The sequence below is a fragment of the Colossoma macropomum genome, unplaced genomic scaffold (assembly GCF_904425465.1).
Source record: "Colossoma macropomum unplaced genomic scaffold, Colossoma_macropomum, whole genome shotgun sequence".
NCBI classification, from domain to species: domain Eukaryota; kingdom Metazoa; phylum Chordata; class Actinopteri; order Characiformes; family Serrasalmidae; genus Colossoma; species Colossoma macropomum.
The window spans coordinates 804,652-817,500 of NW_023494785.1; the positions used below are offsets into that span (position 1 = coordinate 804,652).

At 39.3% G+C, this 12,849-nt stretch overlaps 1 protein-coding gene across 1 annotated transcript in view; it reads right to left on the reverse strand.

Moving 5' to 3' along the window:
• LOC118814967 (circularly permutated Ras protein 1-like) overlaps window positions 1-12,849 on the reverse strand; it is a 31,890-nt gene that overhangs the window by 16,762 nt on the left and 2,279 nt on the right. The window contains exons 3-10 of the mRNA XM_036580887.1: window positions 12,778-12,849; window positions 10,994-11,206; window positions 7,924-8,055; window positions 5,227-5,307; window positions 3,817-3,890; window positions 2,523-2,696; window positions 1,833-1,874; window positions 1,563-1,652 (exon numbers count right to left, since the gene is read on the reverse strand). The exon at window positions 12,778-12,849 is cut by the window's right edge and continues 183 nt beyond it. Coding sequence (XP_036436780.1) covers window positions 1,563-1,652; window positions 1,833-1,874; window positions 2,523-2,696; window positions 3,817-3,890; window positions 5,227-5,307; window positions 7,924-8,055; window positions 10,994-11,206; window positions 12,778-12,849 — 878 coding nt within the window. The remainder of the gene's footprint in view (window positions 1-1,562; window positions 1,653-1,832; window positions 1,875-2,522; window positions 2,697-3,816; window positions 3,891-5,226; window positions 5,308-7,923; window positions 8,056-10,993; window positions 11,207-12,777) is intronic.

Consider the following 12,849-nt stretch of genomic DNA (forward strand, 5'->3'; position numbering starts at 1 on the left):
GGTTACCTTATTGCAGGAGGTTAGGATTACCTTATCACTAAAGGTAAAGAGTACCTTATCGCAGGAGGTTAGGGTTACCTTATTGCAGGAGGTTAGGATTACCTTATCACTAAAGGTAAAGAGTACCTTATCACAGGAGGTTAGGGTTACCTTATGGCAGGAGGTTAGGAGTACCTTATCACTAAAGGTTAGGAGTACCTTATCACTAAAGGTTAGGAGTGCCTGTTGGTTAGGAGTATCTTATCACTAAAGACTTGGAGTACCTTATTACTATGGTTAGGAGTACCATATCAATGAAGGTTAGGGGTACATTATCACATTTGTTTAGGAGTGCTTTATCACTAAATGTAAAGAGTATCTTAGGGGTACATTATCACATTTGTTTAGGAGTGCTTTATCACTAAATGTAAAGAGTATCTTATTGCTGAATATCACAATTATCTAATTACTGGAGGCAAGAGGTAGATTATTGCTGAAGGTTACAAGTACCTTGTCCCTAAATATTGTTAGTAACTTATCAATGATTATTATGAATATTTTATTGCTGAAGGTCATAAGTGACTTTTCATTGAAGGTAAGGAGTACTTTATCGCTGGAGGTTAGGAGCACCTTATCACTGACGGTTGGCAGTACCTTATCACTGAAGGTAAAGAGTACCTTATCACTCAGGTTCAGGAGTACCATATCAATAGAGGTTATAAGTTCTTATTATTGACGTTAGGAGTACCTTATCATTAAAGGTTGGGGACCTTACCACTGACTGTTACAGGTACTTTATTGCTGAATATTACAAGCACCTCATTACTGAAGGTAAGAAGTAGTCTGTTGCTGAAATTTACAAGTACCTTGTTCCTAAAAGTTATCAATATCAATGATGATAACGAGTACTTGATTGCTGAAGGTCATACGTATCTCACCCCTGAATATTAAGAGTAAGTTACTGCTGAAGTTTAGGAGTACTTAGTCACTGACTATTTTAAGGGCCTTATCCCTGGAGGTTACAGGTACCTTTTTCCTGAAGTTTTGCCTAACCAAGGTTATGAATACCTCAGGTCCTTTGAGAGTTTGAGTGCCTTATAGCTAAAGGTTACACATACTTTGTGACTAAAGGTAAGGAGAACCTTTTCACTCATTACAAAAACTTTATCACTGAAGTTTAGGAGGTTCTTATCACTGACACTAACAAATACTGAAGGTTTTTGAGTATGTGCAATAAAAAGGCACTCATAACTTTAACACTGAAGGTTGTGAATGCCTTGTTAATGCAATTAGGAGTATCTTACCAAATGAAGGTTACAAATACTTGGCCACTAAAGTTTTAAGTTACTTACCAGTTGAGGTTACAGGTACTTTTTCCTGAAAGTTACAGGCTCCTTTTTCCTGATGCTTATTAGTACCTTTTGGATGCAGGTTACAAGTACTTTACCACTGAAAATGGTAAGTACCTTACTACACTGCAGGAGTACCTAATAATTTAAAATTGCAAGTACCTTATCGCTTAAGGATACATGCACCTTATTGCTGATTCTTACAAGGTCCTTATCACTCAAGTTTCAAGTTACCTTATCATTGAATGTTACAAGTCCAATACGAAGCTCTGCATCCCTCTCACCCAGAGTCTGGACACACTGCAGCATAGCTTCCTGCACAGACTACACACAATCACACACATTCAGTCAGCTGTTTGTAAAAAACTGAAACAAATAAGGATGCTTATGGCTGTTTTCTGAATTGCAAATACCTCTGTTTATGAAGAATATGCATTCACACATGGAGAAACAGATTATTTAGCAATATAATTGATTCATAGTCAACAGCCCAGTGTAACTCACATGGAGACGGGATCTGCATGTAGCATTACTCTCCACTTCAACCTGCAGCAGGAAGTGCAACATAAGACACTTTAACTCATGAACCAAAGTATTTATAACAGATAAACAGGAGAACTTAATTCTAAATGATATACAGAAGTACACACAAATATTTGAAGAAAAGATTAACAAAAGTAACACAGAAAGAAATAAAAAATTTAATTAATTCTTATATAAATATGTATTTTTATTGAAATATTGTACACTGAGGTGCCAGTTTACACTTGTCTGCCATTTTATCAGGCACACCTGAGAGTGCAGGCATTTATTAGATACATAATATGTATTTTTGTGTTTGGGCACAAGTAGGCTGTGAAAAATTATGAAAGCAATGATTATCTTTTAATAAACCTTTGAAAAAGTAACTATTTAAGATTAAAAAATGAAATAACCGGTAAATATAATTGGTGGTCATCCAATTACTGACTATACAGTTTATGTTGTTACTTTTCTTCATAATGTTTTGTGTACATTTTTTTCATTTCTTTCTATGATCTAGTAATGCTGGAGATAATAGCTGTACGTTTACTGATTTTCTAATTTTAACAATATTTCTGCTCAAATGCCAATCAAACGCCTGTTCTTTTTTCAGTCCATCATCATTTATGGCTGAACTACACAGTAAAAACTCACTTTACAATACACACATACCTGAGTGCTCATGGAGTGCGAAGTACAGATACAGAATATGAGCAGATTTCCATCCAGCGATTGACCCTTAAGGTCAGGAGTCAACAAGAAGAGCAAGTCCTCATAGCCAGTGGGTGGGCCTGGGGCAGGGGAAGGGGCGGGGCTCCAAGACTGACAAAAATAACATTCTTTTACCTAAAAAAAGAGAGGCGTGAGACTTTTACTGCAAGCGTTAGTCTAACACAGTGCTCTCCAACCCTGGACCTGGAGATCTACCTTCCTGCAGAGCCTAGTTTCAACCACAATCTGCCACACCTGCTCCAGATAATCAGACCTCTTCCCAAGTCCCTGATCGGCTGGATCAGATGTTTAGAGTTAAATGGGGGTGGGGCAGTTTATTCGATACAGGTTGGAACTAAACTCTGCAAGGTAGCTCTCAGCACCAGGGTTGGAGACCACTGGTCTAAAAGGTAACTTAAGTATTTGTTGAGTTTTGCCAGCATAAGAATATGTGTAATTGTTTTACACCATTTGAAATTCACTGGCTCTTTATGTTATGAGAACATTTAATGATGAATGGACCAACAGAAATCATCCAGAATTACTTGGAATAAAATCCTGGTAACATGTTCTGAATGTTTATAAGAACATACAAACACACTCAAAACAATGAATTCATCAAAATGATTTTACAAGGCATTCTAAATATGTGTAAATATTTATGTATTGATTATACATTATATATTGATTATGCATTATTATATGTTAACATAATGCATTATAAGTAGTGTTCATAATGTTATATTGTCATATTGTCATAGTCAAGTTATTGCCATAACTTTTGCTCAGGCTACACTCCATGTTTACATTTTTTCCCCAGTATGTTAAATTTAGCAAATAAAGTTGCAATCATGCATTAAAATGTGCAGTAGCATAGGATGTGATAACTTATTTACAGTTAGATCAACAATCAATGAGATTCGTTCAGGGGTTCACATTTTGCATATGAATATATTTTAACATGTGCATGGAAGCTTTAAGTAAAGTGACAGAATTGATGTGCTTGTCGTTATGGGAGGAGATCATTATTGATACATATATTATGATTACAATTATGATTGCAATATAATGTGTTATTAACACTGCTTATAATGCATTACATTAACGATCCTGTTTAATAAACATGGCTATAAAGTGTAATGTGTTTTTATAAGTATTGACGAACACATTTATGGTGTTTTATGGATTTATGAATGTGTTCATAGGTTCTTATAGACATATTCTGTGTTGTGTGTTATATGTGTGTGATTTGTACCGTGTTATCATACGTGGACTCAAACACTGATCCACACCCTAAGCAGCATGATGGCTCACCCTGCATACGCTCACCTACACACACACACACACACACACACGCACACACACACACACGCACACGCACACACGCACACGCACACGCACACACGCACACACACACACACACACACACACACGCACACGCACACGCACACACGCACACACACGCACACACGCACACACGCACACGCACACACACACACACACACACACAAAATCAGTGCAGAGATAATTAACATTAACCCTTAGACATCACAGCTTATCACCAGCAATAACAGAAACAGGCTGTAAAAGCAGCAAAATAATAATAAATAAATAAATAAATAAATAAATAAATAAATAAAAGAATGAATGAATAATAATATATGTCTAGATCTTTCAGGGTATATTTTAACACAGAGCAGGTACTATTTGGGTGGTGGATCATTCTGAGCACTGCAGTAACACTGACGTGGTGGTGGTGTGTTAGTGTTTGTTGTGCTGGTACGAGCGGATCAGACACAGCAGTGCTGCTGGAGTTTTTAAACACTGTGTCCACTCACTGTCCACTCTATTAGACACTCCTATCTTGTCAGTCCACCTTGTAGATGTAAAGTCAGAGACGATAGCTCATCTGCTGCTGCACAGTTTGTGTTGGTCATCCTCTAGTCCTTCATCAGTGGTCACAGGACACTGCCCACAGGACGCTGTTGGCTGGATATTTTTGGTAAGTGGACTATTCTCAGTCCAGCAGTGACACTCAGGTGTTTAAAAACTCCAGCAGCACTGCTGTGTCTGATCCACTCAGACCAGCACAACACACACTAACACACCACCACCACGTCAGTGTTACTGCAGTGCTGAGAATGATCCACCACCCAAATAGTACCTGCTCTGTGAGGGTCCATGGGGGTCCTGACCACTGAAGAACAGGGTAAAAGGGGGCTAACAAAGTATCAGAGAAACAGATGGACTACAGTCTGTAACTGTAGAACTACAAAGTGCACCTATATAGTAAGTGGAGCTGATAAAATGGACAATGAGTGTAGAAACAAGGAGGTGGACTTAATGAAGTGGTGTGTCTCTGTAGGGGAGACCAATCCCTCCCTGCCGTTTGGCTGTCTACAGCCAATTTAATGCTAACCTTGGAACTCATGTATTGTTATACTTTAAAAACGTATCAAAACTAATTAAATAATAATAATAATAATAATAATAATAATAATAATAATAATACAATGTGAAAACACTAAGCTCTTCATACAGAATGGAAATCTAATATAAATGTAATTTTAATTCATTGTTATATTTAAATAACAGTAATAATTCAAGACGTCTAACGGTTATGGTAGTTCTTATAGCTTTATGAACATTAAGGAGATTTACTCACCCTGCTCTTCACCTACAAGCTTCCCAAGATTAACCAGGAGCACGTTGGGGTTGCCAGGCAACGGCTGCTTGTTATCATCTCCTGCTGGGATCACCACCACCACCACCACCACCATCATCATCAGCATCATCATCAGCATCATGTTCTGGACCCATAATACTCAAATAGCAACATTTTCCCCACACAGGATGATCAGTTTCACTCGTTAACACAAAGATTAATTAAAAGAACAAAACTTTCCCCCTTTATCTCAGATGTAGTCAAACAGCCAAGACGTGTGTGATATAGATATAAGGAGGGAGACATGGGGCAGGTAGGGGTGGGGGTGTGGTAGGGGGGGTTCATGTTCTCTTCAGTGTTTTAATTGAATAATTTGATTTCAAACACATCCAGACTTCTTTGTTGTGACTGGTTTTGACCAACATATCGTCGCTGTCAGTATCTCCAAAATGGTAACTCTAACTACAGGAGAAGAACAAAACCTTCCTCACTTTGAATGCGAGTCAATGTAAAGAGATTTTATTCCAGATCAGTCTGGAGCATTCCTATTGGTCCATCCATTATGAATTTTTGAGACACTGTAAAGGGCAGCTGGTACTTTCAAACAAAAAATGGTTTGTTCCAACAGCAGCTAAATATTTTATTTATATCTGTAATTTACAATGGAAGTTACCTCATACATCGCCACAGTACCAGAAGCCATGTTTGGCGAAAACCAAAGAGTGAAGAACCTCAGAAGATCAAAAGAACCTCATACCAACAATGAAGCATGGTGGTGGCAGTGTTATTGTTTGGGGCTGCTTTGCTCGCCAACTTGCAATCATAGAATGGACTATGAATGCTCTTTCATACCAGAGAGTGACCGAGGAGAACATGGGGCCATTTGTAAAAAAGGTAAAGCTGAAAAGGTGGACCTTTCAACAGGATAATGATCCCAAACATACAAGTAAATCCACTAGAAAAAACTGGAAGGTTGTGGAATTGGTCTAATCAAAGCCCAGATCTGAAATACATTAAGTGCTGTGATGGGGGTTGGGGGGGGGGGGGTGGCGTAGGGGGGGTCAGGGGGGTTGAAACAGATGCCATGCAAGAGTTTGCCAAAAATTCTCCAAGTAGATGCTGGAAATTGTTAGACAGTTATTGAAAATGCCCACAAAAAGTTGTTTCGGCGAAAGGGGGAAAAAATCACGTTTTTATGATTTATTTTGTTACTAAACATTTATTTATACATACTGTTTAACTGAAAATCAAATACTGATATGTCCACAAGCATTTCATTAGATGTACGTCTTCACATGACTGTATATGGACACTTAATGGATCAATTATTCTTTTCATCTTTATAGCAGTAACCTCAAGAAAGTGCTTCAGCTCAGCCATGTTCTTGTGAACTGGTCTCTTGAGGTCATTCCACAGCCACTGGGTCACTCCAAAACTTGTAGTAGATTTACTTCAATGTTTAGGTTCATTGTCCTGCTGCATCTACTGAGCTTCAGCTGGAGGACAACCACCCTGACATGATCCTGTAAGATACCTTGATAACTTTAGGAATTCTTTTTCCCTTAATGATGGCTGTCCAGGCCCAGAGGAAGTTAAGCAGCTCCAAATGTTGATGCTCCCTCCATCATACGTCACTGTTGAGATGATGTCTTCATGTTGGTATGCAGCCCTTTTACACTATACGTTGTGCTGTGTGTTCGTCCTGAACAAGTCAAGCTCAGTTTTATCTGTCCACAGAACATTTTCTAGGTGCTCTTTGGCAAACTTTAGGCATCCAGCAATGTTTTATATTTTTTTGGAGAGCAGAGGCTTCCTCCATGGTGCCCTCCCACGTTTTTTGTAAGGTAGACTTTTGGTCAGAGATTTTACCCAGTTTGAATGATTCCTTCAAGCCTTTAGCTGCAACTCTAGGGTTCTATTTCACTTCATCGTGCCTTTGGAGTGATCTTGGCTGGACGCCCACTTCGACAATTTAATTCCACATCTCTGCTGTGTAGCTGAGCTGAAATCCTGTCAGACCCATAACTGATGAACTGGACACTTCTTAACTTTTGAAAGTGTAAATGTGTAAAATGTTTTGTTACAAATTGAAAACTGGAATATTTAAATGAAAACTAAATATCGATTGATCTTTTGTTTGAGGTAACGCTTAAATGTTCAAGGTAATGATGTTTTGCATACCGTTTAACAGCACATTCTTAATGTAACATCCTTAACAATAATTAGTACAAAACACTTATTATATGAGTCAGGCATCAACAGTGCATCTCCAACCCCCCCAAATCTAAAATGACCTAAAATTACTCCAGTGGTCTGTAGTTTCTGATGGATTTCTGACACTGTATGATAGAGGTCCATGAAAAAAAAATGGACAAAATACCATTATAACTATGCTCATGTACTTTAGTGCATGTTTATAGATAACAGCATGTCATATAGAAACATTATAATCAAATTATTACTGAAGGTAATAACTGTAAGTGATGATTTAGGCAGGTAGCACCAGGCTAATTGGTGGGGTATAAGCTTCTGTTGCTTACTGGCTACATTAGTCTCCAGTGCTAACACTGAAGAGTCAAACATGTCCTGACTGAGTGACTGTATTTGGGGTAATTTTGAGTATATTAGATGTTTTGCTGAACTGTCTCTGTAAGTGTGTAGTGTGTAGTGTCTGGTGTGAGCTGTACTTTCTCAGACCTTCAGAAACAGACGAACTGCTGCCACTCAGACGATCACGGCCCGACTGAGAGGAAGAGGAAGGCAGAACGCAGCCGTATTCTGGGAGTCGCTTCAAGAAGGACGGGCGCGGTGGAGGAGGCGGAGCCGCTGCTGTAACGACAGAGTGTTATGGTGTTAATGGAAACCCATATTGCTGAATTATAACAGTTTTTTTTAATGTGCTTATGTGGTTTATTTAGGCTACAACAAAGCACCAAGTCAAATTTCCATTGGACAGTAAAGCTGAACTAATCTAATCAAACTGCCCAGACCCTCAGTTTTCTCTCCATGATAGGTGGGGATGGTGACATTGTTGGTTAATATTATTTTGCCCCACAAAGTCCCACAGACACACTCCAAAATCTTGTAGAAAGCCTATCAGAAGAGTGGAGGCTCTCATTAATACATACTAGGGGTGCGGGAAAAACTCGATTCTTAGATGCATCGCGATGCGGACATGAACGATTCTGAATCGATTCATTCAACGTCAAAAATCGATTTTCTAAATATTTAATTTATAACGTAGTGTTGACGGAACGCAAAAGGCTGAACTGGAAGTGGGTAAGTGCAGCGCCCGGACAGTCTGTGGCACATAACAAAAACACTACTGGATCAGTGAGAAATCCGACCGGCTCCCTCTGCATTAAAGCCAGGTTAGGTCAGGAGTCACAACACAAATGATAAGAATTTTGCCTTTCAACGAAGTCAGACCACCTTGGGAGCCGCAACATTTAATGCCCAGTATGTCTCAGTGTGTACTAATGTAAAAAAATATAAACGAGAGCGCAGATTTACTTCGCTCTGCTTTAAGCTTTAGCTACAGCCGCTTTCCTCCCATCTCCGCCAGAAAACTTTTCTTCATAACTAGAAGAGTTTCTTGTAAAATGTCTCAGCATGCGGCTGTTTTACGAGGCTGAAGTCGCTTCTCATTCGCCAGTTTCTCGTTCTAATTTTCCCGTTCCACCTTAAATTCTGCCTTAGGCGCCGAATGTAACTGCTGCACCATTTAAGGTGGAACGGGAAAATTCGAAAGAGAAGCGAGTTCATTTTCGCAACTTTTTAGAGAAAGACAGTCTCTCAGCAGATTAAACCAACCGCGCTGCTTATAAATGCGAATAAGTCTCCAAATGTTCGTCTTAAACTGTTTCTTTGTTCGCTACTGGCGAGGCCAGACCTCGGGGCTGTGTGACCTGCTGTCTGCTGTCTGTTCTCAGTCGTTGAGAACCAGGGCTTTCGCGTTATGCTGCACACTTTGGAGCCGAGATTCAGCGTCCAGTCTCGAAAACACCCCCCCACTCTCTACAACGAGACCAAAAGGACGGCTGTAACGCGCTGCGTGGACACCCATTACCGCTGGACCTTATTTCAGGGTAACAGCGCATTTTATCGCAGATGAGTGGCAGCAGCGTCTCTGAATGAGAGCCTTCTAGTTCACTTGCCGCATCACTTCCATTTGTTTTATTAATAAAAGATATTTTAGATAATTAAAGCAAAGTATTTGTAATGATCTGTAATGCATTTACATTATGGATCATTACAAATACTTTGCTTTAAAACTACCAAGTCCTCAGACAGTAGGAAGATAGAAATCCTGTATAGAGAAAAATATGCATCGATAATCGTTTTATAATCGCATCGCAGCCTCTGAATCGTAATTGAATCGAATCATGAGGTGCCTAAAGATTCCCACCCCTACTACATACTAATGCTCTTGGGAATGGGACGTCCACCAAACTCAGATAAGTGTGATGGTCAAATGTGGTGGCCATATACTGAATGTTATGTACTTTATGGATCCTACACTATATGGCCAAAATGATCACACATATGTAAGCTTGTTAGACTCCCCATTCCTTTTGCTGCCTAACTCGGAGCAGCGTGAGAGGCTTGGGGGGGACAATCAAGAATACCCAGGCAGTCCTGTGATTTGAACCTACAGACTTTAAATTGGTGGGTCAACTCTTTCAGCACTGGGCTACTGGCTGAGATATGATGAACCTTGCATAATATGGCAAGCAACACAACCTAACAAGCTGAAAAACTATCAGTGTTGATTTCGAGTTGATCTTAAGTGATTTTAAGCCTGGACAGCTGTAGGGACGGCTCTCACATGACAGCAGAACAGAGTGTTTGACAGTCTTTAGTCATTAAGATGACAGAAAAATCAATTAAGCTAGTGAGTGTCTTAAAAGAAAGGTCTGAATTTATTCAAGTAGCAGTGTCGTTATGTAGTGTAACGCCGACCACGGCAGCAGGAAGGAACAAGCAGGTCCACACAGAACAGCACAGTCTTACTCCACTGTAGTCATCTCTGATGCTGTCGTTACTTAGTGCATTAAAGAAACTTCGAATCTCCAAATTAACAGGACTTTGAATGATGAGAGTGCCGCTTTATGCCACACACAAGATTTCAGCTAATTAAGGTCATTATTAAAAGTAATAATGCACAAAAGTGATTCAAAACAAATAAAACATTCTTACTTTACTACAGTCAAACTAATTAGACACTAATCACTAGTTACAAACTTACAAACCCGCACGTCCAGCTTTATTTGCTGTGTACCCAACTATAAATAAATAAATAAATAAATAAATAAAACACCATATAAGTGTTGCTGACTGAACAAAACCGCTTATCTCTAAAATAGCAACTTTACAGGAGAAGGAAAAAAAAAATCTTGATTTTTAATGGTAGAAAAATGAAATAAGGATATTTTGGACCATTTTATCAAATCTAAACCTGATGTAAAGGGTAAGGTAGGAAAAAAATGCCAAAAATGGAGACACAGCGATAATGTTGAAATAAATTAATGAAAATACAAGAAAAAGCATCCAAAAATCAACATTAAAACTTTACTTTTCATATTTTTCCATATACTTTTCCATATTTGTTTTTCATTTACATAAATACTGATAAAATATATATATATATATATATATATATATATATATATATATATATATATATATATATAAAAATAAAAAAATACTTTGTTTGTTTCATGTATTACATTATAGAGTAGACATATTTATTTACTCTCCCACTGACCTGGTATCTGGGTTCTCTGGTAGTTTGGGGGGCTAAAAGGTGGGTTCCAGTGTTTGAGGTCGGAAGACTCTTTCTCCAGTTCAGGCGATGGCAACTCGTAGATGGATTCACTCTCTGAGGGCGATTGGGGCTTTCTGATTGGCTTTGGTGCAGGGAGGGGCGGAGATCGGGTGTGGCCAAGGTGTTTCCTCCAGTTAGGTGGAGGTGAGGTTACTGAGAAAGAACAAATCAGCATTATCATTCACACACGCCAGTGATGGAGTGGGTAATCAGGAGAGTTCCCAGTGGGCTGGTAGTGTTTTGAGCCGGTTACTGTGAGTTAAGGTATAAACTCACATATAAACTCGCATATAAACTATAAATGTTACGTCCAAGTGCACATCTGTAGTAATTTAGGGTTTAAACCACGACCCTGACTTCTCAGCTTGAATGATGTAGCAGTTGCATTCAGATGCCTGTACAGCCTGTACAGAGCATAACTGCTGTACTTTTTACAGTGGATGGAAATTGAAATAAGATCAGCCTCGAGGCAGGCTGTTAAGAAGAGCCATTTTGTCCTTTAAACAAAAATCAAACCGCCTTGGGAGCCACAACATTTTATGCCCATTTTACCACCTTGGCTGTAAATCTGTCTCAGTATGTGCTGATGAACTAGTATAGGATAAAAATATAAATGAAACACAAACTTACTTTGCTCAGCTTTAAGCTGCAGCTCAGCTGTAGCCGCTTTTCTTGCATCTCCGGCAGGAAACTTTCTTGCAAAACGTCTCTCAACGTTTGACATTTTACGAGCCTGAAGTTGCTTCTTATTCTCCAGCTTCTTGTTCTAATTTTCCCGTTCCACCTTAAATGGTGCCTCAGGTGCCAGAATGTAGCTGCTGCACTATTTAAGGTGGAACAGGAAAATCTGAAAGAGAAGCTGGCGAATGAGAATCTGACTTCAGTTTCATGACTTTTTAGTGTTTGAGTTTCTCACTGCAGATTAAACGTATCAGGAAACCAGCTGGAGTGATTAGAAATGCAAATAAGTCCATTCATCTCCAAATTATCGATGTTCATCTTTAATCTCTCTCTTTGCCGTTTCGTTAGCTACTAGCTAGGCGAGACTGTTGTCTGTGTTGCTATGGTGACCAGCAGTCTGCGCTGATCTTCAGGGTTAAAGGGTGAATCAGCAGTTCTACATTAACTCCAGAGTTTAAGACCATTTATTGTTAAACTGTGTTGAACGATCAGCAGAGCTTTATTTTACTGTAAAGGAGGATTATTTTAGTTTTACCTACAAATCTGATTCAGCTGTGGAGCCTCAACAGGGCAGTGAAAGAGCCGCATGCAGCTCCGGAGCCACGTGTTGCCGACCCCTTTGTGTAGTTGATGAAAAGGACAGAATATTGCTGACACTCCACTGACCAGATAATGATATGATTGTAGTGGTTTGTGTGTCTTTATCTCCTGTGGTATAACGCTGATTTAGGGTAATTATAGATGTCTGGATTGGTTATTGCAGTTAATAACACATAATCAAAGATAACTTACTAATCTGGTACGGATCAACACCTCCGATCAAACTGACTTTTTCTCGATATCTTGATATGGAAGTCGTATCTGGCAGTGACTGCTCGTACACAGTATCCTGAGAGATTGTCACCGAAATGTCTGCAGGATGCTTCTTACAGGTTTTGTGAATACTATCTATAGTAGTGATTGCAAGGAAGTTAATGTAGCTGAGAGAGAGAGAGAGAGAGAGAGAGAGACAGACAGAGAGACAGACAGAGGGAGAGACTCACCTGTGTGTGGGTTTGGTGTGTGCTGTGGCTCTTGCAGTAGAGACAGGAGATTCACGTACACAGGGGTGGGTT